This window comes from Anolis carolinensis, chromosome 4, assembly GCF_035594765.1.
Source record: "Anolis carolinensis isolate JA03-04 chromosome 4, rAnoCar3.1.pri, whole genome shotgun sequence".
NCBI classification, from domain to species: Eukaryota; Metazoa; Chordata; class Lepidosauria; order Squamata; family Dactyloidae; genus Anolis; species Anolis carolinensis.
Window position 1 is genome coordinate 41,824,793 of NC_085844.1, and position 27,233 is coordinate 41,852,025.

At 39.8% G+C, this 27,233-nt stretch overlaps 1 protein-coding gene across 2 annotated transcripts in view; it reads left to right on the plus strand.

Moving 5' to 3' along the window:
• Positions 1-5,407: 5,407 nt before the first annotated feature.
• Positions 5,408-27,233, plus strand: part of cpa6 (carboxypeptidase A6) — a 64,327-nt gene continuing 42,501 nt past the window's right edge. The window contains exons 1-3 of one of the 2 annotated variants that reach the window (XM_003219609.4): positions 5,411-6,444; positions 23,918-23,993; positions 26,111-26,235. In XM_003219609.4, the coding sequence (XP_003219657.1) occupies positions 6,326-6,444; positions 23,918-23,993; positions 26,111-26,235 (320 nt within the window). In that variant the 5' untranslated portion in view covers positions 5,411-6,325. Of the gene's footprint in view, positions 6,445-23,917; positions 23,994-26,091; positions 26,236-27,233 lie in introns of both variants that reach the window. The other variant, XM_062980286.1, reaches the window with a different exon arrangement.

A 27,233-nucleotide genomic window follows, 5' to 3' on the forward strand; every position in this document is an offset into this window, starting at 1 on the left:
TGGCAATCCAGCCTCTGTTTAAAAGTTTCAAAATGAAGGAGCTTCCACCACACTCTGAGGCAGAGAGTTCCACTATTGAACAGATCATAAGGTCAGGAAGTTCTTCCTAATTTTCAGGTGGAATCTCCTTTCCTGTAATTCGAACCCATTGCTCCTAGTCGTAGTTTCAAAGGCAGCAGAAAACAAGTCTGCTCCCTCTTCCTTATGACATACTTTCACATATTTATACATAGCTAACATGTCTCCTCTCAACCTTCTCTTCTGCAGGCTAAACATATCACTTCTTTAAGACGTTCCTTATAGGATATGGTCTCCAGACCTTTGATCATTTTAGTCATCCCGCTCTGGACACTTCCAGCTTGTCGATATCTCTTTTGAACTGTAGTACTCAGAACTGGACAGAGTATTCTAGGTGAGGTCTAACTAAAGCAGAATGCAAAGGCACCATGACTTCCCTTGATCTAGACACTACACTCCTTTGATGCAGTCTTTCAAAATCCCATTGGCTTTTGTAGCTGCTGCATCACACTGTTGGCTCATATTCAACTTGTTATCCACAAAGACTCCAAGATCTTTCTCACATGGGCTGTTGTCGAGCCAGGCATCACCCATCATGTATCTTTACATTTCATTTTTTTGGCCTAAGTGTAGTATCTTACATATGTCCTTGTAAATGAGCACTGAGCACCGAGAATCCCTCTCACTGCTCAGCCACAGAGATTGCTTGGTGACCTTATGCTGTTTACTTGCTCATAACACTTACAAAATGGCAAGTTTCCTTCTATCAAATCTAGCCACTGTTCTGTCTAGTTCAGCTCTTTCCTAGATTTCAAGTAGAAGTCTTTAGATATATCTGAAAGAAAGGCTTTTCTCCTCCTGAGGTTTTTGGCATGGAACAAAACATACAGAAGAAAATCTGGATTTTGAGAGGCAGACTGTCTATGTAGGAGATAAAATATGGCAGCCACTAGATGTCAATAGGAGCAAAGTAGCTGATCAGAGTTTGACAAATGCTCAGCTTCTGTCTCCTTTTATGGCCTCTAACATAAGATAAGGCCATTTGGTCATGAAGGAAGGGCAAAACTGATGGCAAGACCAAAGCTAGATTCTGGAATACAGGCAAGGACAGGTGTCACCAACAGGCATGAAAACACATGCTTTGCCATTAGATAATGGTCCTAACAGACTTGTTATTGTGCAGACAGAAGGTGAGAACAATGAATCTTTTTTGGAACTCTTTGGATAGAGGATATGGAAAACAAATCTGAAAAACAGAGCAGCAGGTCTTCTCTATAAATGTTGATAGACATGCCTAAAGAATCTGAAATATTTCCCAAATGACAGAAACAAACCATATTGCAGTGAAGGTGAGAACAATTCATCTTTTTCAGAACTCTTTGGGTAGAAGTAAGGAAAAACAAATCAGAAAAATAGAGTGTCAGATGGTATCCACCACTGCACTTCTTGTCTAGAGAAATGGAAAAGACTGGCCAAATGACAGAAACTAAACCATACTGCAATGAAGCAAAGTTAGTGGTAGCATGGCAGGCCATGTCAGACAACAGAATCCATGCAATATCAACCCACCCAATCATTCCTCTCACCCCACCCAGTCTCTCTTCTCTTTCCCATTCAAAGGTCTTGTTCTGATAAGAACTACCCAGATGAAGCCATTCTGGGCATCATTGTAAGGAGACTCTTTATGCCACCATGGCACCAGCATGGCCATTGTGTCTACAACTGCATGCACTGAGAACCTCTTAGAGCAAGATCTTTGGAAACTGCCGGCCACTTCTGAGATCCTTCCTGCAGAATAGAAACAACATCTGATACAAAATGTAGGCCTGTGACACTAACATGGTCATTTTTCTTCTCCTGTACTATTATTCACATTTTTTGTCTACTGAAGGGGCCAGTGGAGTTTCAAACGCTTACATCATGCATTTTCTGCATTTTTATGGCCAATAATGCTCAAATCTTTTGTGGATTTTTGTTGCAATTTACTTGCTGAATTGAATACTGAAATGCAATAGCCAGCATGCATCTGTAAAGTAGATCTTAAATACCTTTAAAAGCCTATCTGAATAAAAAAAAGTTTTAGCTTGCCGCCAGAAGGACAGCAATGAGGGGACCATTCTGGCTTCCTTGGGCAGGGAGTTCCAGAGTTCCTCTTGCTTTGCTTAGCCTTACCTACTTCACAGAGTTGCAGTGAGGATAGTAAGTATTCTACTTTGAGCTCACTGGACAAAAAGTGAGGATATAAAGTTCATAATCAAGTATTTCTACCTCCAAAAATTCAATTTAGGGTTGGGAGAAATGGTAAGAGTGGCCCAGGAGGGATGTGTTCATGGTATACTGGCAATCAATGATCCTAAACCCATTTACTTATGACTCAGTGAGGTCTTGCTTCAGTATAAACATGCCCGAAATTGGGCTGCTGAAGATGCTTGTTTCCCCTCTTTTCCAAGTAGCAAATGTGTGCTCCCCTGCTGTTTTACTGTTTTCTTACCAAATTCTTCTCTCACCAGTTCTGCAGAATTGGCTCAAATTACTCACTTCTTGGGTGCTCGTAGTACACTCAACCACTCCTGGCACTACCAATTAAAAGCTTGCAAAGAGTCTGTCCTCAGATTTACAGCTGAAAGATAAAACAAAGGGTGATAAAATTCAGGGTGCTTTTTTTTTTAACAAGAAGAGTGTGATTTTGTATTATGGAACCTTCTATGTGTTTGGGTGAATGTTTTCACTTTTAAAACTAAAACCCTTTATCTAGAACCAGTGTTTCCTTCTGTAAAGCAACATGCAAAACCATAAACTTGCTACATGTTACAAAAAAGAAAATGAATTCCAGATAGTTATTCCATAGAATTTCTAAGGCCGCAATCCTGAAAAACAGCCATGTGATATTTGATCATCAGACTTCATCTTTATACACCAGGGCTTGAATCCTATTCAGCCATGGAAACCACTGGGTAGCCTTGGGCAAGTCATGTTCTCTCAGACTTGGAAAGAGGCAAGGTACCCCCCGCCCCATCTTTTCAAGAAAAAAAAACGTGATAGGGACACTATAAAGCAGGAATAACACCGTGGAATGCATGTAGACCGACACCACTTTAACTGCTATGGAATCAAGGGAGTTGTAGAGATCTTTATCCTTCTCTGTCAATTAGTGCTCGTGCCTCAGCAAATTACAACTCCCAGGATTCTGTAACATTGAGCCAAGGCAGTGAAAGTAGTGTCAAATTTCATTCATTCTCCAGTGAAAGATGCACCCTAAATTGCCTTTATTTTTAAGAAAGCATTTCACAGAGATTTTTCCACTACCTCCTCTGGCATCAAAGCCATGTGTCAAATATTATTTTAAAAAATCTAGAGTAGACGCACCCTAGGACTTTGTAAACCACTGCTTATTAAACTGTGGATCCCAATCCCAAACGGGATCCCCTTAGCTTAATACTGGGATCCCCCCAAATTTGGCGGCAATAACTTTTTTTGAACATCACCTGCTGGGCATTTAGACATTTCCACAAATCTATTGTGCAACATTTGCAGTAGATTCTACAGAAGACCCCTGGGCTGTACTTCACAAAAAGGGAAATCAGCCTGTTTAGCCTTGCAAATACTGATTTGTTATCAGTAAATATTGATGGCTAACTCACTTGTATTATAAGGCTGCTACGATATATCTTAAATGAACACCAGTGTTAGCCATTTATAATGTAATTGTATTTTAACTGCTTTTAGGATATATGTTGCAATGTTTCATCCATGTTTAAGTTTATTATATCTTATTGGGTTGTTTCTGTTTTATTTTCATTTTGATGCTAAATTCTTCTGTTGTGAGTTTAGTGTTGTTATTGTGCATTATCCTGTATCATTTTTATTTGTTTGCACTCATTTGAGGCATTGCCTTTTTTGTGTCTATGAACTGCCCTGGGAACACCTGGTAGTGCAGCAGATTAAGCCGCTGAACCTGCTGACTGAAAGGTCAGCAGTTCAAATTTGGGGAGCAGGGTGAGCTCCCACTATTAGCCCCAGCTTCTGCCAACCTAGCAGTTCAAAAACATCAAAATGTGAGTAGATCAATAGGTACTGCTCCAACAGGAAGGTAACAGTGCTCCATGCAGTCATGCCAGCCACATGACCTTGGAGGTGTCTATGGACAATGCCAGATCTTCAGCTTAGAAATGGAGATGAGCAGAGTTGGACATGACTAGACTTAATGTCACGGGAAAACATTTACCTTTATCTGAACAGCCTTATAATAATAATAATAATAATAATAATAATAATAATAATAATAATAATAATAATAACAACTTTATTTTTATACCCCACCTTGAGCCCCTTCAGGAAGAGAGTGGTCTAGAAATAAAGTATTATTATTATTACTGTTATTATTAGTATTATTATGTTTAATTATATCTATTTTATATACCTACTAGCTGTGCCTGGCCACACATTGCTGTGGCGAAGTATGGTGGTATGGGAAATAAAGTATTGAGTAATTAGTGGTAGTTAAGGTAAAGGGTAAAGGTTTTCTCCTGACATTAAGTCCAGTCGTGTCTGACTCTGGGGGTTGGTGCTCATCTCCATTTCTAAGCTGAAGAGCTGGCGTTGTCCGTAGACTCCTCCAAGGTCATGTGGCATGACTGCATGGAGCGCCATTACCTTCCTGCCGGAGCAGTACCTATTCATCTATTCTCATTTGTGAGGCCTAACTCTGCCTGTCCCCTGGGCTGAGTGGGTTGCTAGGAGACCAAGTGGGTGGAGCTTAGCCTTCTAACTGGCAGTAATTGGATAAAAACAATTATTCCTCTCCCTCTAATTAGGACTTCATTTTTCTTTTCTTTTTGTTGTATGAACGTAGAGGCATGGATGAGGGGTTGTGCTGCCAAGTTTAGTGTTTCTGGGATGTGTAGTTTTGTTGTTTTGTCCTAGGCCGAAATTTCATTACCCTTTTATATATATAGACTAGCTGTGCCCGGCCACACGTTGCTGTGGCGAAGTATGGTGGTATGGGAAATAAAGTATTTAGGAATTGGTGGTAGTTAAGGTAAAGGGTAAAGGTGCCGGCCTGTTTATGTTGGATAAGTGAGACTCTACTGTATATTTATAATCTTATATTATCTGCTTAGAACTGGATTATATGAGGCCCCTTCTCCACAGCTGGATAAAATGCACACTGAAGTGGATTATATGGCAGCGTGGAGTCAAGATAATGCAGTTCAAAGCAGATAATATAAGATTATAAATGGGTTATATAGCTGTGTGGAAGGGCCTTGAGTCTACACTGCCATATAATCCAGTTCAAATCTGATAATCTGTATTTTATAGGTAGCGTGGAAGAAGCCTAAGTGAGGCCTAACTCTGCCTGGCCCCTGGGCTGGGTGGGTTGCTAGGAGACCAAGTGGGCGGAGCTTAGCCTTCTAACTGGCAGCAATTGGATAAAAACAATTATTCCTTTCCCTCTAATTAGGACTTTCTTTTTCTTTTCTTTTTGTTGTATCAACCCAGAGGCATGGATGAGGGGTTGTGCTGTCAATTTTTGAGGTTGTGGGGTGTTGAGTTTTGTTGTTTTGTCCGCTGCCGTGATTCCATCACTCTTTTATATATATAGATAGGGGTCACATAAAAATTCCTCAGACAGAAAAGGGTGGGAGAAGGAAAGTTTGAGGAGTTCTGCTGTAGACCAAAGTTCGGGTCCCCAGTTAGCCATGGAAACACACCATGAATGCCTTGGAGCAAGTCACACTCTCTCTGCCCCGTATCCCAGAATCTGATCCCAGATTACCCGCTTTGAACTGGATGATATGAGTCTACACTGCCAAATAATCTGGGATTAGAAGGTGATCTGGCATCAGATCCTGGGATATAGGGCAGTGTAGATTCACGAAAGACAAACCCACTCTGAACAAGAAAAACCTCCTGATAGGATCGCTCTGTGTCGGAAAAGACCTGAAGGCAAACAGCAGGCTGCTGCTAAAACTTGTTGCTGTAAGAAAGAGATCAAGAGATGGAGTTGATGGTGGAGTGGAACAGTCAGCCTCTCGAAATGTTTCTCCTTGGATCCGACAGGACAGAAAACCTCGGCGCTGCTTCAACTTTGTTCCATTGAACTTGAGGCGGCTTAGGCAGACAGCAAGCCGCCCTCCTCCGGGCTCCTCTGCTCCCCCCTCCCCAAAAAGGGAGGCTCGACTCCCGCCTCTGCCCACCCTCCTCCTCCTCCTCCTCCTCCTGGCCCCACTCCCAAGCCCCTTCCTTCCCTCTTCATTGTGCGAGAGACCGAGGTGGGGCCGGGCGCTCTCCATCCTCCTCCTCGACCATGAAGCTCCTTCGCGGGGGTCTGCCTGCCCTCCTCCTCCTTTCCTGGCTGCTCTCCTGGGAGGCTGAGACGGTGGAGCCCCTCCGAAGAGGCGCCCTTTACGGCAACCGCTACGCCGGGTGAGTCTCTCTGCCCCGCTCCTTGCCTTGGGGCTTTCCGTGCCTCTCTCTTTGCCTTTCTTGCGGTGCCCCTCGCTGCCTCCTCTTCTCGTGGCCCCTTTCATTGCCCTCTCAGCCCAACTGGCCGAAGATCGAGGGTAATAACGGGAAGGGGAAGAAAGAAAGCTTCAACGGGACTGTCATAAGCAGGGCAATTTATTCCTCACAAGGCAAACCTGACAAACTTGAAGATCCCTCAGTCATTCCTACAAACTGGGGGGAAAGGGAATCAGATTTCGTAGGGAATCTCTTTTATCCATTTTTGTTCCAATGTCAAGTTTTCTGAAGCTACCTTAAACCTGCCTTGAATGGCAAGTCCCAACTAAGAATGCGTTTAGCAGTAGAAACCAATGCAACTGGACAGGGCTTTAGATGCCATGGCTCAATGCTATGGCCTCCTGGGATTTGTGGTTTGGTAAGGAGCCCCGGTGGCGAAGTGTGTTAAAGCACTGTGCTGCTGAACTTGCAGACCGAAAGGTCCCAAGTTCAAATCCTGGGAGCAGAGTGAGCGCCCACTGTTAGCCCCAGCTTCTGCCAACCTAGCAGTTCGAAAACATGCCAATGTGAGTTGATCAATAGGTACCACTGCGGCGGGAAGGTAACAGCGCTCCATGCAGTCATGCCGGCCACATGACCTTGGAGGTGTCTACTGACAACGCCGGCTCTTTGGCTTAGAAATGGAGATGAGCACCAACCCCCAGAGTCAGCCATGACTGGACTTAAAGTCAGGGGAAACCTTTACCTTTACCTTTTAAGGCACTATCAGTTTTTGGCTAATTACTTTAGTGTCAAACTGCATTGCTTCTGGGACTTGTGTGGATGCATCCCTAGTTGGGACTTGCAACTTGATGCAGGCTTAAGGTTGCTGTTCCCTTTGTGCACCCTCTTTGAGAAAAGCTCCCTTGAATTTGTTGTCGAAGGCTTTCATGGCCGGGATCACAGGGTTGTTGTATGTTTTCTGGGCTGTATGGCCATGTTCCAGAAGTATTCTCCCCTGACGTTTCCCTCAGAATATTTCTGGAACATGGCCATACAGCCCGGAAAACATACAACAACCCTCCCTTAAATTACTTGCTGAATGTCAGTGAACATTTATGTTAGTTCAATGGGTGCCTTCTTGCTGGGAGTGGCAATTGAATTTAGCCCTTAATACTAGTAAGAAGTAAAGCCTTTGATTTCCTCACAAAACAGTTAAGAGAAAGGAGGGTTTGACCAGTGATTACAAGTACAAGTGATTAACATTTTTCTTCTGTTGTTGAAGGCTACATTCATGGCCAGAATCACTGGGTTGCTGTGAGTTTCCGGGCTGTATGGCCATGTTCCAGAAGCATTTTCTCCTGACGTTTTGCCCACATCTATGGCAGACATCCTCAGAAGTTGTGAAGTCTGTTGGAAACTAGGCAAGCGAGATTTATATATCTGTGGAAAGTCTATTTGAGAAAAGTGTGAATGTTGCAACTGGCCACCTTGATTAGCATTGAATAGCCTTTTAGCTTCAAATCTTGGCTACTTCCTGCCTGGGGAATCCATTTTTGGGATGTGTTAGCTGGCCCTGATTGATTCATGTCTGGAATTCCTGTTTTCAGAGTGTAGTTCTTTATTTACTATCCTGATTGTAGTGTTTTTTTAATATTGGCAGCCAGATTTTGTTCATTTTCATGCTTTCTTCCTTTCTGTTGAAATTGTCCACATGTTTGTGGGTTTCAATCTAACATGGTGGTTGTTAGAGTAGTCCAGCATTTCTTTGTTCTCAAATAATATGCTGTCTCTGGGTTTGTTCATCAGGTGCTCTGCTATGGCTGACTTCTCTGGTTGAATTAGTCTGCAGTTCCTTTCATGTTCCTCGATTTGTGTTTGGGCACTGTGTTTGGTGATCCCTATGTAGACTTGTACAAACGCAGTGCCTAAATACCAGGCGTGACTCAATCAGGACCAATTAACACCTCCCAATAAAGGATTCCCCCAGGCAGTAAGCAACCAGATCTTGAACTGAAAGGCTATTCTATGCTAATCAAGGTGGCCAGATGCCTCAAAACAGACAAGAGTTCTTTCTCCCACCCTGGACATTCCACAGATATGTAAACCCCACTTGACTAGTTTCCAGCATAACCCACAACCTCTGAGGATGCCTACCTTAGATGCAGGAGAAACATCAGGAAAGAATGCTTTTGGAACATGGCCATACAGCCCAGAAAACTCACAGCAACCCATACTTATGTTGGTCTACCATAGCTCTGAAACCACGAAATCTATACCCTTGATACTTGCTTACCAAGGAGACATCTAAAGAGCAATTACCACAATCCCATAGAATTGAGCCATGGGTGTTAAAGTGATGTCAAACTGCATTCATTCTACAGTAGAGATGTACATCAGATCACTGGGCCACTAGACTTCTTAGAAGAAAGGGGACTCCTTCAAAGTGAAAGGCCTAATCGGGAAGAAAAGGAAGGCTGGCTAGTGATTTGGTCTAAATATATGTAGCTAGTTTTGGGAGGAGTTATGGGTATCCAGCCCATAAGAGCCTTCATTTCTGGTCTTCAGACTATTAGAACTACACAGGTCCTACTATTTTGAAACTCAGTTTTCCCATTCCCTGCTTCAAGCATTTATTTAGAAGATTATTATTATTATATTATTTGCATGTTGATAGAGGCCCTGCTCTTGGTTCCACCTTCTTCACAGGTTTGGCTTGTTCATCTGTGGAACTCCCTCCCTAGCAAAATTAGAGCAGCCCCCTCCCTCCTGATCTTCAGGAAGAAAGTAAAAACATGGTTATGGGACCAAGCTTTTGGAAAGCAAGTTTTAGTGCAATAAGAGAACAAGGAATAGTGAAATGACAAATGGAACAGCCTTCGAACATGATTTTGGACAGCATAATTTTAATAATTGATTTTAAATTTAGTTGTTTTTATGTTTTTGATTTTTAATGATTTTAATTTTTTTTATGTTTATGGCATTGAATTTCTGCCCATCTGCAAGTTCTCTGTGAGTCCCCTTCGGGTGAGAAGGGCAGGATATAAGTGCAGTAAAATAAAATAAAATAAATGTATGCACATAGATATATACAAAGAAAGGCAATGAGTTTTCCTGCTATCTACTTTTCTGTGACTGGCTGGAAACATTTTGTATTTTGTATCTTTATTCTGTAAGTTATCTTAAAGAAAGAATATTAGTCTGTATGAGATAGGAGGGAACTAGTTGGGTCTTACTTTTCCCTTTTCAGGGTCACAGTCATACACATAACCTAAGAAAAAGACCTACTGAAAACAGTACTTATTTTCTATTTTTAGATGGGATAATTGTTCCCATTTTACAAACAAAATATGACTTAATTTTATAGACTGCTGCTCTTCTAGGAAGTATTTGGAGGCCATATAACTATGAATCCTGCAAGATCTATGTCAGTGATTCCAAAATTCTGATCTTTCAGGTATTTTGGACTTCACTTCCCAGAATTTTTGACCCTTGACCTAAGTGGCTAAGGCTGCAAAAGTTGATTATAGCATCACCAAGGGATTTCTAGAGAGGTGTTTTCTCGGGTAAAAAGTAATAGCAGTTTTTCTATTCATGCTTCTTTATTTATTTACCATATTTATATTCCGCCCTTCTCATCTCAAAGGGGACTCAGGGCGGATCGCAGAACACACATATACAGCAAACATTCAATGCTGTTTATACATTGACAAGACAGACATTTGTATATAGATAGAGGTATATATAGGCTTCTCCCCATCTGGCATTTCTCTGGCATTGTCACGACCCAGGCTGCAGAGCACCAATAACCATACACAGAGGCCAGAATCTAACTAATATCTTTATTGTAGGAATATATAAAGTTAATAAAAACAAGTGTAGAAAATAGTCCAGAATTAGACCTTTCAGGAAAGGTCAGAATTAGTCCAAAAAAGCAATGTCCAATAAGAAATATTAAGGTCCAAAGTTGTAATCCAATAACCGAAACACTCACTTTGCCAAGCAAAGTGAGGGGAGATGACAAGGTCCTTTAGTCCATGAAACTTGAGCGAGGCTAGGAAATAACTTGATACTTGAAACAAGGCTTGAACGTGGAACAAGGTAACTAAAAACAAGAACAAGGTCCGTGGAATAACTTGATAAATCCGTGGAACAAGGCAAGGATTGATCCTGGGAAACAAGGCAAAGTCCGTAGATAAACAAAGGCTGGGAAGCAAGGCGAAGGCTGGATAGCAAGGCAAGGCTTGAGCAGGAGCGAGGCTTGAACCGGAGCGCGCTGTCCAGACACAACTCGCTCCGTAGGCTGACGAATTGACTCCGCGAAGTTACTACGCGGGTAAAACACCTAAATAGAGTCTAGCTTCCCGCCGAAGCAGTTCTCTGGGAATCAGAACCGAAAGCTAACTCTGAGACCAGATGTGAGACTCCCCAAAGATTCTCACGAGAAGCAGTCTTAATTGGCCACATTCTTAGCTGCAATCCTCGCACTCCTGCGCGAAGCTGAATCTAAACTTCTCTGTTGTTTACAAAACTCCCGGCGCAAGAATACGGGAGAAGTAGGCTCTGGGCTTGTTTGACATACTTCTGGGAGACAACTTTCTTGCAGGTGCAAGGTTCCCAGATCTGCCTGGGAAAGATCTGGCTGAGAGGAATCCAGTTCAGACTGGGAAGGTAAAAAACCCAAGTTTTCATCTTCATCAGGAATTACAATGTCCTGAGCAGGACTACAAGGCCCATGAGTCATCACAGGCATTTCCTTACAAGTGCCTTAATACCTCCCCACCTTTAAGTGGTAAACATTTATCTACTCACATTTTGCTTTTGAACTGCTAGATAGGCAGAAGCCGGGCTAAAGGCCAGGAGCTCACCCTAACCTGGGCTTCGAAATGTCAACCTTCTGTTGGCAAGATTTACTGCAGCTGATGGTTAACCTGCTGTGCTAAAGCGTGGCCCATATTATATAGTCATAATAGGAACAGAACGTTTGGAATATGGTGCTTTTAGGCAACATTTTGAAAAAAGTGACTAGATTGGTAAGAGGAAAATAAATATTTTCCCTGAATGATGGATGGTAGATCCAAGGAGCCAATGTTTCTGGAAAATAATGTTTTGTCCAATCCAGGACAAAGATACATACAGGGAATAGAAACCTCTTCGTTCTCATTGTGGTATTTGAGGATGTCACAGTCTAGCCCAGGTGTGAACAAACTTCAGCCCTCCAAATGTTTTGGACTTCAAATTCCACAATTCCTAACAGCCAGTAGGCTGTTAGGAATTGTGGGAGTTGAAATTCAAAACACCTGGAGGGATGAAGTTTGCCCATGCCTGTGCTAGCCATTCCTTGAAACCCAGAACAACTACCATGTGATTTTGTAGCTTGTAAATATTATTGTGGAAAAGGAGATCCAAAAAGGGCAGGTAGGATCCAGTGGTATGTTTATAGTAACACTGAGTCTTTCATTTCATAATCTGAGGCTCTAGATGTTTTCTCTCTTTGGATCAATATTTTAGGATACAGGGGGTTTTCTGGAGGAAGGTGATATCTCCTGCTTCCAATCAAACCCACCTACAGGCTAATATTAATATAACCCTTAATTATTATTACTTTTGAATGATGATACAGGCATCCTGAACATAGATAAAGTTATGAATATACATAGTTTCATTATTTTTAAAAAGCAAATCTTTTCTCTCAACTGAAATTACTTAAGACAGAATGGAAACTCTCATCCACTTGTTCTAATCATGAGTAGAGAATACAGCTTCAAAAGAAAGAACAATCATTTTAGGTCAGTGATGAAAGTGTCCTTGGGGTGTCAAACCAGAGCATGCAACATGCTTTGAACAAACAAAAATTCTCAGCTTCTTATGTTTCAAAGGCAGACTGAACAAAGCATAATCATCTGAAGTACAGATTGGTTTATATTATGTGTTCTGTTTAAGTGCATTTTTTAAATTCCCCATTGGCATCATTATTGTAGTCAGTATGTTGTATATTCTGTTGCCTATTTTTGTTAGAACAGCAAAATAAAATCAGTATCACTCCAAATGATCTTTGAATGTGCCTAAATGGAGCCCCTGGTGGCACCTTTGTGCTGGCAGGACTGCTGACCGAAAGGTCAGTGGTGCGAATCCGGGGAGCGGGGTGAGCTCCCGTCTGTCAGCTCTAGCTTCCCATACGGGGACATAAGAAAAGCCTCCCACAGGATGGTAAAACCTCAAACATCTGGACGTCCCTTGGGCAACATCCTTGCAGACGGCCAATTTTCTCACACCAGAAGCAACTTGCAGTTTTTCAAGTCACTCCTGACATGAAAAAAAATGTGCCTATTGAAAATATTACTGAATGAGGTTCAACTTTGGCCTTGGAACATAACGTACTTTAACCTAAACTGAACCCAACTGCTAGTCTTAGCAATTAGGCCTAAATTGTGTGACAATTGTGAGATGCGTTTACAAAAGTAAATCCCATTGATTCAGTTGCTGTACTCAAAATAGGATTAGCAAATGGATTTCATACTCCATTTTTCAAACTGTGTATGTGTCATGGCTTCTTCCACACTTTAGGCTATTTAGAAATCCAAGGAGCAAACTGATATACAACCATAGGAAAATGAAATAAATGTATAGCACGATGACATTAAAATTTGCTTGCCTTTTATGCAGAATATACGGTATTCAAAACAGTACTATGATTGGTTCAAAATATGCAAAAGGAAATAAGATCTGCCTTGTCTTCTTTTCATTTTTATTAAAGCAGTAAGGCCAGCCATGTGAAACTCAACCAGTCATTGAAGTTTTAAAAACTATTCCATATGCTTTGGGAAAGACAGGACATAGAATTGGTAATATGATATAAAGCATTTCACCCCTAGGTCACTAGCAGTGACAGAGCGCTTAACACATGACAGCTGCTTTGTGGTCCATTGCCTACTTGCAGGTATTCTGCTCCCACAGTTTAGACCCTCTCAAGTGAAATAAACAAGAGCAAAGAACAATCAACATGAAGAGAAAGGCTGCAAAAAGAAACGAAAACTTAATGAAGGTCTGGTCTAATAGTTAATCAGTATAGAACCAGCTTTATGGAGAAATAATGAAAAGACTGAGACTTCAGGTACTGAAAGAATGTATTTTTTAAAAATGTGGATAACTGTGGAAAGTTAGAATCTTAGTGGTGTGAAGTCAGTGTTTTATATAAACAAGGTCAAGTACCCATTGCTGCCCATCATCTGTCTCTACTGCTTCTGCATCCATAGATTCAACCATATACTACTTAAAATATTTTTAAAATACTCTCAAAGCAAACCTTGATTTTACTAAGAGATGCCATTTTACTATGCCATAGTATATTGTGGCACTTGAGCATCCACAGATTTTGGCATCCACAGCAGGTCCTGGAACCAAACCCAGGAGACAACAATGGCCCATTGAATTTAAATTGCCATTAGTCTGTAATGAGGCATTTCAGTGAATTTCTAACACTATGTCTTCTGACATCAAAGCCTTATGTCAAATATTGTAAATAGTTTTGTTTTTCCTCCTCATTCAGTAGATTTGATCCAGTCTAGTCATCCTTGAGTCAGTCAATCTAAATAGTCATGTTTAGGTCTTGTCAAATTCTGCTCAAAATAGAACTGTCTTTACCTCTACCTCATGAACATTTAACAGTACCTAAAATGTTTAAAAAAAAAAAAGCTGTTATATGGTGAGAAAGAACTCAAAATTCAGTCACTGCCTGTATAATTCTGGGGGAGTTCCTGAGTCCCAGGCTATTCCCTGGTCTTGAAGTGAAAATGCAGGTGTTAAAGGAGTTGCAGGAACCCCTACTTTTCCCTCTAGCATTCCTGTAAACTTTCACTAAGTTTGGGGGAGACAGAGCTTCAAATTTCATCAAAGTAAAAAAAAAAAAAGCCTCTTTGAGAGACCCTAGGGTGAGGCTCTTAATCTCAATATGCACCGGGAAAGGGAGTTACAGTTGCAAAAAATAACTGGAAAGAGAGCCAAAGGTCTGGGCCGGCCCTACCATCAGGCTCATGCTCCCAAGTTGTGTTACTAAATTCATAACTGAAAGTTGATCACCCTACCTCAATCTAATCAATTTTACAGACTTGTTATGAGATAAAATTAGGTGCTTTATTTTGCTTTAAGAAATTTGGGAGACGTTTAATTTTAAATGAGAAAAAAAGGTATTGCTTTGAAATTACAGTACATTTTTGTGTACTGCACCCTAAGATAGATCCTGATAAGAAAATAATATGTAACAAGTTCATTCTATTAATCTTTATCACTGTTTCTTTTTAAGAATGTGCTCGCCTGTCTTTCTATCTCTGGAAACATGCTCTCCTTCTTTGAAAGAGCACAAGCAGGCTTTTCCCCTGCCACGAGGTTACTCTGGTCTCCCTTCACATACTTAGGATTCAACACCCTGTATCCCTGAAAATAATACCTACCCAGAAAATAAACTCTTGCATAATGTTTCAGGATTTTTGAGGATGCTCGAAAAATAAGCCCAACTTCAAAATAAGCCATAGTTACAGTTTTATTATTATTATTATTATTATTATTATTATTATTATTTACTGCATTTGTATCCCGTCTTTCTCAACCTGAAAGGGACTCAGAGCAGCTCACAAAAAAGGCACAATTCGATGCCACATATACATACATAGGGTAAAAGCAAAACAAATACATTAAAATCAATAATTAAAACATAATTTTAAAAGGAGGCCCCAGTGTGCAGCAGATTAAATTGCTGAGCTGCTGAACTTGCTGACGGAAAGGTCGGCGGTTTGGATCGGGGTGAGCTCTCGCTATTAGCCCCAGCTTCTGCCAACCTAGCAGTTCGAAAACATGCAAATGTGGGTAGATCAATAGGTACCGCTCCAGTGGAAAGGTAATGGCACTCCATATGCCGGCCACATGACATTGGAGGTGTCTACGAACAACATCGGCTCTTGGAAATGGAGATGAGCATCAACATCCAAAGTCGGACATGACTAGACTTAATTTCAGGGGGGGAAACTTTTCCTTTACCTTTAAAACAAAATAACCTTAAGTCGATAAATTAAGTCAATTAATTAATTAAAAAGTCAATTTGGAAATATAAGACATCCCCTGAAAATAAGCCATAGCACATCTTTTGGAGTAAAAATAAATATAAGACCCTGTCTTATTTTGAGCAAAACGGCATTACTAATACTAAAAAAAGTTTCTCTCATTGTCCAAAATATCCATCTATACAAGCCAAATGGGTTCTTATCTTTTGAAAATGTACACTGACAGGCTTGCTGAAGTTACAGATATTAAAACTTCTTAACAGTAAAGCAATACGGAACCATTACTAACCACAATAGGATTATTGTAGTACAAATGGCTTGGGGAATACACCATGTAGATCATATTTGTCAAGTTATAGCAGTAAGCTTTATCTGGCAAAATAAGGACTTATGATAGGCTTCTTTTTATGAACGTTTGCAAAGACTGACATGTAAGATATAAATTGGTTCTTACAAAAACCAAGTATTATTAAAGAGCTATTCATAAACATGCTTGAAGGAAAAGATTTATGGCTGCTATACTCCTGTCTTAATTTGAAATATTGGTTATTACTGTTTAGAATACTGGTTTTAACTGGACAAATGTTATGCCCTTATGTGTGTGCATTTTAAGTGATGTTATCATCCTTGGCAAAAAAAATTTTTGCAGATTATTTTACAGTCTTCACATATGTTTAGGATTTAGATATCTTTTTCATTGTGTGTGCATGCATGCATCTTCAAATTGCCTGTTGACTTTTGGCAATCTTATGAATTTTATAGGGTTTTTAAGGAAGAATTACTCAGAGGTGCTTTTACTAGTTTGCATTACATTTGGATTGTTCCTTCTAATATAGCACTAGGAATATTAGCTTCTGGATGTGTATGAATTCTCTTTTGTGTTAGCTCAAACATTCACCTTTGAGAAGAATCTGAAAAATTTTCAGTTCTTACTTCGGTCATGTGTGCCACTGAGTAGATTTGGTTAGCACCTACAAAATAAAAGGTCAATTAAATAATAACTAAGGGAAAGGTATCAGAAGAAAGCAAATTGATATCTCTGTTACTTTGCAAAGTAGAAAGGAAATCTGTCATTGTTGACACAAAAAGTGATAGTGGATCTCTCTCTTCAACATCAGTGATTGTATCATCCATCATAATGTCAACATAAAAGAACAAGGCATTCTTAAAAGCTGTACCTCAAAGGAACTGATTGACAGAAAGGATGGAAGAAAGTGTTCAATTTAAACTACAAACCGTATCTTTACCTTGAGGTTTAATGCTTTAAAAATAGTATCAGGGCAAACGGTTTTGATTTTGGGGAGGAAAAGAAAAAGAGATGGCAGACCATCTTTTCAGTACTTTCATTATTTCAGGAATAAAATAATCCAAAACCATACATTTTACATTTTTTGTACTTTTTAACTTCCAGAAGGTAGCTAGATGAGGGTTAGTAATTTTAATCCAAAACATTTGGAGGACATTGTGTTTAAGAAGGCTCTGGAGCTGAACTTTGGCATATACTGTATCTGAACTAAAAGCAGAGATTCTTCCATTGATATAGCATGTTGTTGCTTGCCATCAAAGTGGCCTTGTCTTATGGCAACCCTATGATTGAAAGACTTCCAAGAGTCCCCTGGCCATCAACTGTTTGTTCAGATTTGCAAACACGTGACACTACCTTCCTTGCTTGAATCAATCCACCTGTACTGCAGTCTTCTTCTTTCCTACTGGCTTCCACTTTTGTAAGTTTTATTGTCTTTGCCAATGAGATAAAGCATATGCTTTTCATGAAATCAACAATCAGAGTAAACAATGTGAACAGCCTGGCTTGCTTCCTAAACACCTGTCAATTGCAGAAGATTTGAAGTTTGCCCATGCCTGATTTAAATCTATTGTTTTGGTTTTCATTTAGATGTGTTGTTAAGACATTTGGATAAATGATGCTGAGAAGACACTTCTTAACATGCTTAATCACATACCTAAGGACATGTGAAAGGATCTTCCAGTGGCTGTTCCCAGACTGTGGAAATCTTTTCTACAGAAGAATAATCTGCCCTCATCTGTTCTCTTTCTACTGGGAGGCAGACTTTTTTTATTTAGACAGGCCTTTGGCTATTAGTTGGCTTTTGCAAAATTTTGATTAATTTTATGCTTTTTTTCCTCATTATTTTGCTTTAAACATTATTTGCTTGCATTACTGTTGGCTTTTTTTAGCAGAATAGCTTATTCCTACAGAGAACTGTAACATCCTACAAAAACTGTAACAAAAAGTCAAAAGTTAAGCTCTCTGAAAAATGCAAAGTTTAACTTCTGTTCCTAACAACTGGTATACATCTTAGGACTTCATCCCACAAACAGGAAGAAAGTGGAGGAAACTATCTTACCTCATTACCTCTCATCTTTCCCCATCTTCTGGGATGGCCAGCCATCCCATGTCCTTACTGCGTCAATGCCTATCTTTCTCCTGCTTTCTCCCAATTTTCTCAGTTTGGAGTTGGGTAATATCCAGCTCCTGAAGAAGGGCTTAGAGCTCCATTTCCATGTGCTGCGGAAATGGAGCCCTATGGAGTCCCACCAAAATTACCCCTACGCCAGGTGATGGCTTCAGTGGGGCTCCATTTCCAAAACATGTGGAAACAAAGCCCTAAACCTATGGGATGCATCCCGCCTTTTTTGGACTAATACTCCTGGAAAACCCCAATTAGCATGGCCATTGACCATATATGTTGAGAAATTAATGGAAGTGTATTCCAAAAATACAACTTTTCTGGGTTTTATCCATATGTATTAATTTATGATGCTGACAATCAATCTTTTCTATGCTAATTCCAGCCTCGTGCTTTTAGTCTTCTAATAGGTTAAAGCACTGTAAACTATAATGCAGTCAAACATGATGTGTGTATCAAGCGAAGCAGCATGAGGCTGCCATGTTCAATTTTTCTCTCTGATTCAGAATAAACAGTGAAGTGTTTTTATCTCAGCAGTTCACAAAAAGATGTGACGTACTCTGCAGATAAAGAGGAAACAAGATGTACCCTCTTATTAGCAGAGGATAGGATTTATACATTTCAAATTGAAGAGGAGAGAAAATCAACATTGAGCATAAATGTCAGATTTTGTCACTGTTAGACTGAATAAGAGGTACACAATACCGGTATTCTCTCAGATATATCAGTTATATTTCAAGGCCTGTTCAAATTATATTTTAAAATTGAGATACCTTGTTACAAACATCCTCATTTCTCACCCACTGAGACTTCCAAGAAAAGCACAGATTGAAGGTAATTTGGAAAGAAGTGAGTAAAACACTTCAAATACACTTAGTGTTAAATTTGTAGTGTCTTAACCATATTTCCTTCTAAACCAGTGGTTCTCAACCTGTGGATCCCCAGGTGTTTTGGGCTACAACTCCCAGAAATCCCAGCCAGTTTAGCAGCTATTGGGATTTCTGGGAGTTGAAGGCCAAAACATCTGGGGACCCACAGGTTGAGAACCACTGTTCTAAACTGATCTAAATACAATGCAAAGCAAGAAGCAGTAACCTTTTCCGGTTCAGATCAGCCCTATATGGCATTTAGCTACTGTGGGGTTTATCGTTTTCCACACCAACCCAAGTGGTCAGTGTAGATGGAGCCATAGAGTACTGTTTATATCAAAGCTGTTGATATGAATTACACTTCATATCAAAAAGGAGTTAGATATAAAGAGTTAATTACTCTTCATATTAAAATAAATTTATATCAAAGCTGTTGATATGAACTACACTTCATATCTAAAAGGGCATAGATATAGATAAAGAGTTAATTACTCTCCATATTAAAAGAAAAAAAATCCAGGGGTCAGAGAAAGAAAAGAATTTGCTATATTCTTATATATGTCATAGCAGTTTGAATGTTGAACTAGGTTCAAATCCTCACTCAGCCATTGGCAGGTCACACTCTCCTGACCTCAGATGAAAACCTCCTCTGAATAAATCATGTGAAGATGCATTGTAACAACAATATATTTTATTTTATTTTTAGTTATTTGCTTTATTTTTATCCTACCTTTCTCCTGATATAGGGACTCAAGGCAGCTATAAATCAACAATGTTTATATTGCAATACAAAAAAGAACAGAAAATATTTACAAATAATATTGTAAAAACATAACAAATAATATATTTTCAGAATGGATATCCATATATTGCAAGAGGGGGAGCTTCAGAATAGGGCACATTGGAAGTATTCACAATTAATGTGAAGCATTTGTTTTTCTTGATCACAAGCACAATCTTCCCAAAATAATTACCACATATACTCGAGTATAAGCCGAGTTGTTCAGCCCTTTTTAGGGCTGGAAAAGCCTCCCTCGGCTTATACTCGAATGAGGATCCTGGCCACCTTATATCCGGGTCAGCTTATACTCGAGTATATAGGTAATCAGAGTTGGACAGTCTTACCTTATTAAAGTCTTACTATTACCTTGAATTACAATTTTATGTAAATATTCAAAAACATTTAACCTACTAATGCCTCAATTAATGTAATTTTATTGATATCTATTTTTATTTTTGAAATTTACCAGTAGTTGCTGCATTTTCCACCCTCATCTTATACTCGAGTCAATAAGTTTTCCCAGTTTTTGTGGTATATATTCGATTTGGCTTATACTCAAGTATATATGGGTAATAGGAAATGTGAGAAAATTATGACATCCACCTCTCTAAATACATATATTGATTTTGGTGCCCACTGAGAACCATTTTTAAACAAACACATTTCCACATTGAATTGAATTGAGGGACAACCATTCCTTCATTTTTTCCAAAAGCCTGTAATTTTACAGAATTTGGCTTGGGAGTCTATTGTGAAAACTGCAGTCCGCACTGTCCTTGTCCAGAGGTGCATAGTACTAATTGAATGGCTAATTTAATAGGCACAAAGCCATTCCAGACAAGGCCAATGTTCCCAATTCGGCCTCAGAGATTTGCCAGCCAAATCTTAGCCAACTAAATACTCAAATGGATTAATATACCAGACATTTTAATTTTTCAAAGTCAAAAATATCACCCTCCAGGAGAAAACATGATTCTGTTCCTGTAGAAAAGTGGATCTGCATACAGGGCTGTAATTGGGCTTACTGTTATGCTGAGATTGGGTGCCAACAAAATGTCGTCATTCATTGTCAAGAAAGTGCTTTGAAAATCTTAAAAGCCCAAACAACCAATGCTTTGCTTCACCTTACAGCATTTACATAGGACAGATTTTTGACCAAAAAGGTCTTGTCTTCAATTACTGGCAGTTTATAAGAACAAAGATAAACAAAGAGACTTTCATGTGTAAACTGTGTTTTCTGTATAAACTGCCATCACTTAGATAGGAATGCTAAGACCCTTGTATATTGTAAACATGCTGGATTTATTGGTTAAATAATAAGCATCATTATCTGCTTTGCCTTCCCAGAGATCAAGGAGGTCATTTCAATTTATGCAGTTTTTCCCCTGGACAAGCTGCAATACAGCAGTGATAAATCAGATTGAGTTAGCAAAGAGTAATAACATCTAACATCCCAGAAATATTGCCCAGTGCTCAAGTACTTTGCAACTTCTCCAATCATTTGTCACTGTGCAGACTAAATTGTGTCATTTTGTGCTTGCTCTACAGAGACGCAAGGTGTGAGTTCAGGATACCTAGAGAATTCAGAAAGTACCAAACTGATCTTTACATATAAATCAAGCATTAATTATTTTTTTTCCCAGTTGATATGTTAAATCACACCTTGCTCCACCCCGGAGGCATTTTACCCATCATACAGTAATCTTACTTCAACTTTTCTTTTGGACAATCAGTTTTCTTCCCATACCACCCCAGAAACGTATTTGTTATCGATAGCATAGGCTTCCATGAACTCTTACCACTTTATCAGATGTAACTGATCTCATGAGATAAACTACAGTTGATGGAACATTATGCTAGATATGTCTTTGTTAGTCTCAATGGCGCTATATGATTCTTTGATGCTTTGACAGGAAACTTGATCTATCCCTAGGTAGATCAGGTAGCTGTGTAATACAAATGATGTTGTGTTTGGCCTTACAGTGAGTTCTTCAGTCCACAGTCAAAACAAATGAACCATGAGCTTGGTAAACTCTGGAGAAATGACAGGTCAATGCGGGTTATGACTCACAGGTAGATAAAGGGCATCTGGACATGCTTGACCTGCGGTCAAATAATGCAGAGCCTGGTACTTGGAGTGAAGATAGAATCATAGAATCATAGAGTTGGAAGAGACCTCATGGGCCATCCAGTCCAACCCCCTGCCGAGAAGCAGGAAATCACATTCAAAGCACCCCCGACAGATGACCATCCAGTTTCTGCATCTAAGGCACCAAAAAAGGAGCCTCCACCACACTCCGGGGCAGAGAGTTCCAGTGCCGAACAGCTCTCACAGTGAGGAAATTCTTCCTGATGTTTAGGTGGAATCTCTTTTGCTGCAATTTAAAGCCATTGTTCCACCTCCTAGTCTCCAAGGCAGCAGAAAACAAGCTTGCTCCCTCCTCCCTATGACTTCCCCTCACGTATTTATACATGTCTATCATGTCTCCTCTCAGCCTTCTCTTCTGCAGGCTAAACATACCCAGTTCTTTCAGCCGCTCCTCATAGGGCTTGTTCTCCATTCCCTTGATCATTTTAGTCGCCTTCCTCGTTATGACTCTCCAAGTTTGCGTCTAGCCTGTATGATTTTGCATTACACAGTCATCACTCGCAAGAAGAAACTGGTGATGTTTGAACTGAATGAACTATCTTCAGGTGCCAGTGCTTCACAACTAGAGAACATCTCCCAGCAGGGCTTTGAATAGGTCATTTCTAAATTAATCTTTGAATGGGATCTCTATGGTGCTAACTAATTGGGAAGGTATTTACGTATACACGGTGTTATGATATTTTCCATATTTATATGAAAGTGATTCCTGTTAATTTAATTACTGGAGAGCACACACCTTAATTATACCTTAATTATGCGATGATAATTAAGTCTTAAATAATATTATATTAAGGTAATAAGGAGAACTTAAATAAACTTTAATTAAGTTAAATTAGGTTAGGAGTTCATGTGCTAGTGACAGAAAGCTCTTTTCTTTTCATCACTGTTAATCTCTTCATCAGTCAGCCTCCTGGAACAACACAGATACTTCAAACTTTAGTGTGAGGCTTACAAATACTATATAGGAGACATCATGGCTGAGTTTAGCAGATATAACAGTAACTATTGTTTGGCAGAAGTGTCAGGATAGTGCATGCTAAGCTACTTTCCTTGACATGGTGAAAGCTAGACCTATTTCCCAGCAATACATCAAATAATCCATCTAGCAAATCCAATTGTATTGTCATATTCATGTATTTTCTTCTTTCTCCACACTGGAGATGACCTAGATGCCGAGTTACGGCCAATAGGGATGAGATGAATGCACTTGTCACTGCAAGGAAAACCGATAGAGAGATGTGAATCAAATCATTTTAAAGCGCAGTGGTTTCTATTACTGAAATTGATTGCTTTTCATTTCCTGTTCAGATGACAGCTACTTACTTGTGTGCACAACTGAAACTTTATTATACTGTATTCAGCCTCTATGTGTATCTATCAAATGGGAGTATTCATCATTAAATGTGAGTGCTGGGCTGCAGGCAATGAGAAAGGAACAAGGAACCAAGAGCCAAGATGCTTCAAAATCCAGCCAATCAGAGCCAGGGAGTTTCTACACAGATACTATACTGCAGTTTAAAACCGGCTCAAGGGCGGGGTATCCACAAAATGCACAATGCCAACGTGCACTGCAGCGTGTATCAAGCCAGAAATGGTACATTAAAAAACTTCTCAGAAAGTCCGGAATAAGACAAAAGATTAGAATATATCCCATGTACAGTTTGAATCCAAGATTGAAAAAGCATGTTTTTAGAAAGGCTGAAACACAGCTGGCCAGAATGTAAACAAGTACTCCCCCAAAAGAGGAAAGCACATAATTCCCATGGGAAGACTTGCTTTCTGCCTCTTTGTTCTCATTTCCTGTGCCCTGCCACAGTCCAGCACTGATCCCAAATGGACGTGGTGATGCACTTCAGTGCATCTCAGTGGACTGGATAGGGGGAACATTTCTGGGTTTAGTTCTGATTCACATTCAGCAGATACTATGGCCACTATCCCAGCCTTGAATCAATTCCTGGGCTGATTGTGTAGGTGCTCCACATTGGAACTGGTTCAGTTTAATCGATTTCCTTATAGGATTTTAGTGTCCGTGTAGAACCATAAGGCACCAGAACCAGAAAGGTGATAGCTCCGTTGTTCAGTTTTCAAGGCTATAGTTATTATTGTTGGTTTCTATTTTATATTTGTTGCTGGGAGAAAACCCTTTTGACTTATTTTTAGTGTTTTCTAAACAGAGATAAGGTGATACGGATTGTTCCACAGAATGAAAAAGAAGCAGAGACGTTGAAGATCATATCTCAGCAACTTCAGGTATATTCCTTCTTTGCACTGATCAACTTTGCTTTGCATTGGCTGTGTCATGCTCCCACAGAGGCTTTTACTGTTTTCTTTGTTGAGCCTCAGTTGTTCCATTATTTAGAATGGGTTTAGTCTCCTTTTGTATAGTTTTCAATGGGAGGAAACCCTAATTAAATCCTGTTCCTTTAATACCCTCCCTCCACCCGAAGTGGAGTTTAGAAGCTGTAATATCTACCATGTCAAAGGCTGAGGAAACTAAGTTTAAGACAGATAAAGGGTTCGATGTATTGAGGAACCAAATCTCCAGTTTGAAGAAGAAAAGAAACTTAAACAGGAGGACACAAAGGATACAGAAAAGAAGCTAGAAAGAAGATCTCTTTGGAAGAAATCAAGAAAAACCCAGTTAAATTCTAAGCTTCCATCTATTCCATCAAGTAATTGTTTGTTGGTCAGACCCTGGGAGCAGTTCGGGTGCTGATCTTAAATACAATTTACTTCCTTTTTGTTTACTGCTGTGAGTTTCCAACTCTGTCCTTGTTGAGAACAGGACACCTGAGGAGAGTTAGCTCAGGTAACAGAATATTCTCCCTTCTTTTGAACTGTGATATAAAGGATCGTCATCTAATAAGATTATAAAAACAGAAGGTTTTGAAAGGTCAGACTCTTCATCTATTTAGCATGGTCACAGAAGCCTGTATAAGGATTTCCATAACTTCCTGGGCTCCAAAATCTGGTGAAATGACCTTCTACCACACATACATCCCAAGGCAGTGTAGTTGTAAATATAGTAGACCTTTGGTAGTAAAGTAAAGATAGAGGTTTCGCCCTGACATTAAGTCTAGTTGTGTCTGACTCTGGGGGTTGGTGCTCATCTCCATTTCTAAGCCCAAGAGTCAGTGTTGTCCGTAAACACCTCCAAGGTCATGTGGTCAGCATGACTGCATGAAGCACCGTTACTTTCCTGCTGGAGCGATACCTATTGATTTCCTCACATTTGCATGTTTTTGAACTGCTAGGTTGGCAGACATCTGAAAAAATGTGTAGAAACTTTTTGTTAGGCTCTTTGATGAGCACAATTCTTGGTTTTCCAGAGCTACAAAGTCAAGAGCCATTTCAAGGGTTTGGATACCATGAAATCTCATTCATTTCTTTAAACAGCTGAATAACCCTCTTAAACAGATGCACTTAGATGTTCCATGGAGAGATCTGCAAAGCATGAGATTGTATTTGATGCCACATAAACTGTCAGCAGCAAACTGGTGCTGTTAACACCATGTCTCTACCCACTACTTCATGTATGAAGTTTTCACAAATTGTCCTTTCAAATCTCTCTTTTTAACTGGGACTACACAACATTTCAATTTTTCCCCAAAGACAAACTAGATAAGACAATTATCTACCTTCAAGCAGCTTGTAAATGTATGGGGACACACACATTTGAAAGGGTTTCTTAGGCAAGGAACATTCAGAGGTGGTTCTACTTGTTTCTTCTTCTGAAATATAACCTGAACCCCCTTCTACGCTGCCATATAAAATCTACACTGCCATAAATAAAGGGCCTACAAAGGGCTAAAACCCCAGAAGCAACCAGGATAAAAGGGGGGGGGGGGTGGCTAAACAATGTCTGGCCAAAGTGCAGGCAGAATCAGGTTAACAGCTGAAAAGCACCTGTTAAAATGCTGTGCTTAAAACCCAATTCGTCCCAAAACTGCATCTTTGTATGACTTTATATCTCTGCAGTCATACAAAACACGTGCTTTCCTTCCCTTCCCCCTGAGTGGACTTCTCCAGTATACGTGTGCTTTTTAAAAGTCCGAAACAGCTGATCAGCGGATAGGGTGTCAAAACATGGAGCCACGGACACACAGGTGGCTCAAGGGAAGCACAAGTGGAAAGCAATCAAAACTCTGAAACTCTCTGGATGAAGCAATTCTACTTCTAAGATTTAATTTTTAATGCTGAAGTCTAAAATGCAAGAATCCGATGTTCAATCTTTTCTCGGGCTATGGTGGTCTTCTACATAGAATTATAATTCATAAACAGAATAAGAACTTTGTTATATTAGACACATGGATATTTCCAATCTAGACTGAATAAATATGAATTACAGGTTGGTTCCTGCACTACAGGTGGACCTATGGCAGCCTGGCAGCATCTCCTATATTTCCAAGGGTTCTGTAACAGATGTACGGGTGTCAAGAAACAACTCCCAAGTTTTTCTACCTTGCCTACAACAAGCTAACATCCAGTATACGTAAGCATTGTTTTTACTTTTGAAATGTCCACCTGGGTCATTGTGTTTTGATTTATTAAGTTTATTTAAAAATACCATATCACCAGTTTACTATTGTGTTGTTTCAGTTATAGTAGCTTGTAAGCACTGTACTTAAAATCGTTATTTAAATTGAAATGTGTAAGACGTCTCCCAAACAGCTGTTTTAATTAAATAGTATCTTTTGAATGCAGACCAGTCTTTCTAGTGCATAGTGGCCTGTTTCTTTTATTTTAGATAAATGGTAATTATTGCTTTTATGATCTGCATAATTTGTACTTGAGTGGTATATCTAAGTCTGCTGAAGAAACAAGATGACACATGCTTTTAAATTACGTACTGGAATATACTCATTAGTTTCTTGTCTATTAGACGGACCACAACAGTTATTATGATGAATGACCGAGCTTCTTTCTTTACTCTCTAGGAATTGCATATTACACCAACCTATTTTCTAAACAATGTGGAATGACTTTTTCTTTCAGTTGGACAAGATACTTCTGAAGATAAATGTTTGCATCTCAATAAAATTAAATCAAATTAGATCAAAAATACAGTATATACACTGGCCGCATACCCCAAGTTCAACCAGAAGTTGCTTCGGGGCATCCAGACATCATCCAAAATCTTATGTAGGGTAAAATCTATTAACCACATTCTAACCTGCATTACAAAAAGTTAGAAAATACTCCAATGATGTATGTGAGCAGCTGGACTGGTTCTAACCCAAAACCAGCCCCACTATTTACATAGCCAAACCAACTTTCCCTGGGCCCCATGGCATGGAAAAGGGGGAACAATTTACCTTGGCCTTTTTGGGTCACTGCAGCAACAACCATAGATCTCTGGTGAGTTCCTGGTCGTGGCTGGGCACTAGTGACAATATGAGTGAATGCCCCTGCATGACTGGGAGATAGGAGGAGGGCAATTCCAAATAACGTGGGTGCCTTTATTGACATTGGCAAAGGCACTCAGTGATG